This window comes from Poecilia latipinna, unplaced genomic scaffold (assembly GCF_001443285.1).
Source record: "Poecilia latipinna isolate Pla-1442-1.1 unplaced genomic scaffold, P_latipinna-1.0 Scaffold1722, whole genome shotgun sequence".
Taxonomy (NCBI): domain Eukaryota; kingdom Metazoa; phylum Chordata; class Actinopteri; order Cyprinodontiformes; family Poeciliidae; genus Poecilia; species Poecilia latipinna.
The window spans coordinates 80,116-87,432 of record NW_015114338.1 but is presented as its reverse complement, the minus strand read 5'-3'; the positions used below and the strand labels follow the sequence as shown (position 1 = coordinate 87,432).

General features: G+C 35.5%; 1 protein-coding gene across 1 annotated transcript in view; it reads right to left on the bottom strand.

Moving 5' to 3' along the window:
• Window positions 1–773: 773 nt before the first annotated feature.
• aaas (achalasia, adrenocortical insufficiency, alacrimia) overlaps window positions 774–7,317 on the bottom strand; it is a 13,623-nt gene continuing 7,079 nt past the window's right edge. The window contains exons 7-16 of the mRNA XM_015060527.1: window positions 5,761–5,904; window positions 4,774–4,894; window positions 4,557–4,681; window positions 3,589–3,649; window positions 3,424–3,514; window positions 3,193–3,286; window positions 2,192–2,259; window positions 2,026–2,107; window positions 1,855–1,939; window positions 774–988 (exon numbers count right to left, since the gene is read on the bottom strand). Of these exons, the coding sequence (XP_014916013.1) occupies window positions 833–988; window positions 1,855–1,939; window positions 2,026–2,107; window positions 2,192–2,259; window positions 3,193–3,286; window positions 3,424–3,514; window positions 3,589–3,649; window positions 4,557–4,681; window positions 4,774–4,894; window positions 5,761–5,904 (1,027 nt within the window). The 3' untranslated portion in view covers window positions 774–832. The remainder of the gene's footprint in view (window positions 989–1,854; window positions 1,940–2,025; window positions 2,108–2,191; window positions 2,260–3,192; window positions 3,287–3,423; window positions 3,515–3,588; window positions 3,650–4,556; window positions 4,682–4,773; window positions 4,895–5,760; window positions 5,905–7,317) is intronic.

Genomic DNA, 7,317 nt, shown 5'->3' with positions numbered 1-7,317 from the left:
ATAACTTTATTTTTTTTAATCACCAGCAGCACACTTACTGGAACCCCTAAAAACTCTTTAGGCTGAATTTTCTGAAGAACTTTCAGTTTTTCAAATTGAAAGATTTTTCTCTGAGCTCAGAGAAAAACTTGATGTTTATCTTCTCCAACATTCTGGAAAAAATAAATGAACACATAAAACAAATATCAAAAGTTTCCTATAGAAAACTTCAGATTATTTTTTATAAGATTTTATCCAAAAATGCCTTTTTTTTATTCCCCTTTTGTCAGGATTGACAAGACGTTTAAATTGTGAGTAAATGAGTAAATCTGGTAAATAACGAATCATGCACCACTTGACTTTTAATCTATTTTCAAACAAGTGTTTTAGAAATGCCTTAATTTATATTAAACATATTTGTCTGAAAATTACTTACTCAACCAGATTACTTTACATTTTACCAACTGACTGCAAGATATGTCAAATAGCAGAAATTTTACTCTATTAAATCATCAAACAGGAATTGGTTTCTTATTATTGCTTGAATGCAGAAGTGTGGCTGATTGTTGATATTTTCTGGTCCAACAACTTGTCCCTGAAATCCAATTCATTTTGTGCATCACGTCTTTCAATAAGCACGTTTAATTTGAGCATTTTAAAATTTGCTCATAAAGAAAATCAGTTCCAAACAGCAAATTTTACTTTCTATAGTCTAATGTACTCAATTACATTGAACAAACACTTCAAAATGTCTTAATTTGCTTTAAATGTTTCACACAGAAGGAAGCAGAAGATGTTTTCACACAATTTTATTAACAACCTGTAAAGACGAAGAGAGGTTTTGGCAGCTCTGTCAGGAGATGAGCTCCGTGAAGAGCGACTGATTAGAAAAGTCTGCAGGTCTTTCCTGTAGGTGAGGCAGCGGCAGACTCCCGCTGAGGCCAACCTGGGAGATGCCGGAGGTCAGGAAGTAGAAAGGGATGTGTGTAATTTTTCCACTCGACCAACACTGGATAAAAACAACAACAAAAAAACCCAGAAACATTATTTTGGAGCAGGTGGAGGATCCAGCATACTCATTAAATTGAGCAAGCGGGAGAGAGGTGTGCGGATGGATATTTTTTATCTGGCAAACTGATCCAGTTTGTAGCTTCTCATCTTGGAAAAATTAGCTTGCGGTTATTTCACGACGACGACGTCAGGATTCATCAAGCCCAAACTATCCGAGAGAAGAACCGATCTGTAAATGGACCAGGCCTTTTCCTGGTCACAAATCCACAGCTTTCCATTCCTAATGTATGGATACCAAGGATCAGGCAGGTATTTCTACAAAAGTCCCACTTTAAATAGGAAACCAAAACAAGAGAGAAAAAAAAAAAAAACTAAGAAAGACGGGATGGATAAATGAACTGATGTAAAAACGATTGATAAATGGAAGATGAAATGGAGTGGGAAACAGACTGATGGACGGATGGACAAAAAAATGAAACAACTGATGGAGAAACAGATGAACAGAAACAGATGGACAGACAGGCGTTTAAACAAATTGATGGATTGATATTGGAACGGATAAATGAATCAATAGATATCAAAACAGACAGATGAATAAATGGATGGATAGATAAATAAACCAGTGAATCTATGGATAAAACAGATGGATAATGATAGATGATAGATAAATGAATCAATGGATAGAAAACAGATGAACAGCTTAATGGTTAAAACTTGTGGACAACAGAATAAAGTCTGTAAAATAAAAACATTTTTTCTATTATTTATTACTGTTTATCTGTACTCAACATATAAAATAACTACTGGCACTTTAACAACAACATAAAAATCAATAATAATAGTAATTTGTATTGTATAACTGACCACAGTGAGCAGAGCCCCATGCTGGAAATTTGGGTGAAACTGCAGCAGCCTCGGTTCTGCACCCGGTTCTCCCTGAACGAACCCACTTAATAAGAATAAAGAGCCTTATTAGTACAAGAAAAACCACCACTTATGAAAAAAAAAAACCCACTAATATCTCAATAGTCATACCAAGGCAGAAGCTCAAAGACGGGGTTGGATCTTGTTTTGAAGACGGCGATGATCGCAGGCCGGTTCGCTGCTCCAGGATCGCCTGAGAAAACGGATGAGGCTTAGATGAGTCGCTGAACGTAACCAGCCGTGAGCTTCAGGAGGGAAAACTGAAGAAACGTCGAACCTTTAAGAAGAACTGCGAGCCGCTCTCCCCTCGGATCCCACGACAGAGACTGAATCTCTCCACCAACGCTGGAAAAAACGAAGACGGAGGACCAACCACATGATCTATAAAAGTCTTCATAAAAGTCGCTTTAATTTTATTCATATTGTGTAAAATAACACGAAGTTGAAGAAAATGGTATATTTATTCTTTTTTACAAATAAAAATCTGAAAAGTGTGGTGTGCATTTTAATTCAGTCGAGTCAAAATACATTGAACCATCTTTTCCAACAATTATACCTGGAAATCTTTTTGAGCTCATCTGGAGAGACGTTTTTTTTTTTTTTTTTTTTACTTTTAAAAGTTGCATTAAAACTCCAATAAAAATGTAAACATTGCATTATTTGGCCAAGAATGGATCTTTTAATGCAAAGTTTTATTAAAATTTGCATTAAAAGTCCTTTAAAAGTGTCACATTTGCATTAAAAGTTGCCACTTTTACTCCCTTTTGAATAAAGTGTTACCAAATTTTATTATAATGACAAGAATTTTGGTTTGTGTCAAAAAATTTAAATGAATAATTATAAATAAAAAAACAAAACTGACAGTATTACCGCAAATTATATACATATATATATTTTTTTACCATTTTTTACACTTAATGAGAGCATCAATAAATACAATAAAGTCAAAATTATAATTAAATGCAGTTGCTGTGTGAAGTGTAGTAATATAAATCTGACTTATTAAAGAAGCCTATTTTAAATGGGAATATTTTTCTAAAAAAAACCCCACAAACTCAATAAACAGCTTTTTTATTATAATTTCCTTCGCTTTTATAATAGTGCCACAAAATATGATCAAATTTTAACTACATCCATCTTTCTGCCAGAGATTACAATTTTCCTGGAGGTCAGAAAGTGACATTTGATTGAGGATTTGATTAATCTGTACCAGTTCTACAATTAAAAAAAAAAAAACATGTCGCAGTAAAAGATCTGGGTTGCTTTAAGCTCTCTTACATGATATCTCCATCTGGGCTGTTAAAGGTCGTCTCTGATAGGTCAGCAACAACAACGGCTACCTGTGGCCCTTTGACCAAACCTGGAGGGACACCTGCAAAACACAAACACATCATCTGTTGGTTGCTGCTTATCCCAAACCACAACAGATTAACTTAGAAGCCACTAAGCTACCTTTATGAAGTAGATTAACACTGTCTAGTTTATTCTGAGCAGACTTGGAGGGCTAACCTGGTGATCCAGAGAAGGTCAGAGCGTAGATGACCATTTCTCCTTGAACTGTGAAGAGAAGCCGACTCCCATCTGGACTCCAACAGCCAGACTAACGAGTGGAAAGTGAAACACGTGACTTTCTGCCCTGAATGAACCATTTCATACAGAGTAATGAGCTTTTACCTGGCAGCACCCCTTTATACACGGCCAGCGCTCACAGGTCCACATCCTGGTCTCCCAAACCCTGAAGAAAAAATGTTATTTTCTAATTCGCAGTAAATCTTAGATGCAAACGTCACCTAAAAAACATATTTTCTGTCCCAAATTAGTTCTGGACTTTGGTCACTCCAAAATGTTTTTCTTTTCTATTAAACTTCTCTTTATTGGATCTGCATGCATGGAATAAAGTAAAATAAAAATCTCCCTTCCTTTGCAGATTTTTAGCACAAAATCAGCTGGTAAATCAAACTCAAACTATCTTGACAAACCATAGCATGATGCTGCCACCACCATGTTTCACTGATTGTGTGTATGGTGGTCATTTTGCGATGCGAGCTGCTGCTTTTGCGCCAAACATAACTTTTGGACTTGCAGCTAAAACATTTAAGCTAGGTTTTCACACATCATGACATGTTCTTGGAGGTTTTGGGAGATTTTAGCAAGAATTTGATGTTTTCTTTGGAAGAAAAGTTGTCTAAACTTTAAAAATATATTTGACTATGTAGCACAACTGAAACAATTAAATAAAACAGCATTAAAAGTTAGCAAACAATGCAAAACATTAACAAATGTTCAAATTTAATATGGATAATCTGAGTGAATTCAGGATTTTTAAGGCTTAAAATTATTAACACAACTTCTACGACTTAGTATGAGCTTGAAGAAATGCTGACATGTCAAATTTAAGAAAAGTAAATTCTGAAATAAAGTAAAAAGGCCCAAAAACTAAATACAAATTATGTAAGATACCATAAGTACCATATAATATAGTCATATCACTTTTTCATGTGTGTCCACTTTTAAGTGCCACTATCTGACTAAGCTGCTTTCTGACTGCTGACTCTCATAAGATGGAGAGAGATTAATATCTACACTTGTGTTTCAGCCAGTCCAGGACAGAGAAGGTTTATTGTCTTTGTTGTTTTTCCAACCTGAACAGGGCAGACGGTGTGGATGCCAGGATGTGGCTGCCGTCTGGGGACCAGGACAGGAAGGTGACGCCGCCTCCTCCGACACGTTGCAGAGGTACGCAGCTCTCTGCAGCAACATCCCAAACCTGAAATATGCATCCATATCAGAGGAACAGCTGTGGAAACAGGAAGCAGCACGGTCAGAGCGAGGATTAAAGGAGAAGCAGCCGCCTCGGACCATCATGGAGGTGTCCAGTGGGGAGGCAGACACGAGGAGGGATCCACTCGGAGACCAGGCGATGGACGTGACCGGGGAGTGGCCAGGGTGGGACAGAACCTGAGCACAGCCAGAAGAAGGCCTGCAAAGAGGGATGAACAGTTGTGTCAAAAACTTTAATTAGGAAACCAAGCATTGATATCATCTAATGAGCATCATGTCTGAGGTGCTTCCTTTAAAAACACCCATGAAATTTCCTCTGGCTAACTCAAAGTTTATAAACTAACCTGTGAGAACGTCATATAATCTGTGCAAATCTTTAAAGTTAAAGAAATTAACAAAAATTCTCCAAAAAAAAAAAAAAAAAAAAGTATTTTATTATGCTGGCTTTTGTTTTGGTTTGGGAATAGAAATAATATCAATACTCCTGACATAAAACAGCAAAAGTTTAGATTTATTTAAAGGTTGTGTCTTTTAATGCCACCTGTGAACGTGTTGGAACATACAATTGTACATTTGGCAAAACTTTCCTTGGGAAGCCACATAAACTTTTTTATCTTCTGATATAACTCTTGCTGAATATTTGAACACTTTCCCTGGCAGACTCTACTTACACTGGTCAGTATCTTTTAACGGACCAGGATTTTAAGAAACATCATATTTTCTCAACAGCACTGAAGCTGGTTTATTGGAAGGGCCATTCTGGAAGCTCATCTTTCCCTCCTTATCCCAGCCCTGAGCAAACTTTTATGTGCATTTGGGATCACAGTCCTGTTGGAACAACCAGGATCAACAGTGATTTCACAACCACATGGACTGAGACGTTACCGACTAAAAAAACACAAAAAAACTCAAAAATTAACACCTTTGAATTGCTGCCCACATGGAGAAGCATTTATAAAACCGCTTGACAGCAAAGCTTTACATCTGGCATAAAACATTTCAGTTGGATTAATAAACGTTGTGTGGATTCTACCTTGACCTGCAGATGTTCTTGGTGTGTCGTACCTTGTAGACAGAGAGCAGGGGTCGACGTTCCACACCAGCAAGCAGTTCTGACACGCCACCGCCAGCACAGACGCACACAGAGGTTTCCACTGCACGGCTGCAACATTCCTCTGCAGACGATGCTTCAGAGTGGGAGTGATGGCACTGAGGAAGATTTGTTCATTTCTTTTAATGACAGAAGTGTTGACGAAAATGTGTCAGATTTACTCAGAAACAACATTTTCACTTTTTTTGCAAAATTCGCCAACTTCACAATTTTTAAGTATTAAGTAGTTTTTCAAAATTTTAGTTTTACCACAATTTCCTGTTTCTTTCTATCTATCTATTTATCTATCTACAGATCCTATTTTCTTTGTTCTATCTATCTAGAAATCTTATGTTCTTTGAATAACAATCTGTTGCTAAGAGATGTGCACTTATTCTGGTAAAGATCTGCCACAAAGTAAACATCAGATTCTTACTTTTGTGTTGAATGTCTGTTTTATAATACATTTCCCACCAATTTCAAAAATAACATTTTAACTTTTTTTGCAAAGTTCCCCAACTGCACAATTTGTAGTATTAAGTAGTTTTCAAAAGAGCAGTAAAACTGCTATTTTCTTCAAACAATAATCTGTTGCTAAGAGATGAGCACATTTTCTGGTAACGAACTGCCACAAAGTAAACATCAGATTTGTACTTTTGTGTTTAATGTCTGATTTATAAGATATTTCCCACCAATTACAAAAAACAAAAAACATTTTCACTTTTCTGTAAAATTCACCAACTGCACAATTTTTAAGTATTGAGTAGTTTTCCAAAAGAGCAGGAGTAATACTTTGAACAATAACAATCTGTTGCTAAGAGATGAGTGTTTATTCTGGTAACCAAGTGCCACGAAGTAAACATCTGATTTTTACTTTGGTAAAATTTACCAACTGTAAATTTCTTGTGTCTAAGCAAATACGTATTATTTCAAAACAGTGTATGTTTTATAAACAATAATATTACTTTTTATTCATCTGGTGTTAAATAATAAGCGTTTTGTTCTGGTAACGAACTGCCACGATTTGGACTTTAGTGTTGAATGTCTGTTTATACTGTATTTCCCACTAATGACAAAAAAAAGAACAACATTTTCACTTTTCTGCAAAATTCAGTAACTCCACTATTTTTGTTTGGTAGAAAGTAGTATTTCAAAACAGCAGAAGAAATCTTATGTTCTTTGAACAATAACAATCTGTTGCTAAGAGATGAGTGTTTATTCTGGTAACCAAGTGCCACAAAGTAAACATCTGGTTTTTACTTTGCAAAATGTAATAACTGTAAATTTCTTGTGTACATAAGCAGTATTTGAAAAGCGTATGTTTTATACAATGTACAGCTTATATTACAATAATATTAATTGTAATGAAATTAGTGTTGAAATAAGCGTTTTGTTCTCGTAACGAACTGCCATGAAGTAAACGTCTGATTTTAACTTTTGTGTTGAATGTCTGTTTTATAATATATTTCCCAATAATGACAAAAAAAAAAAAAAAAAAAAAAAAATTTTCACTTTTTTAAAAAAATCAACAA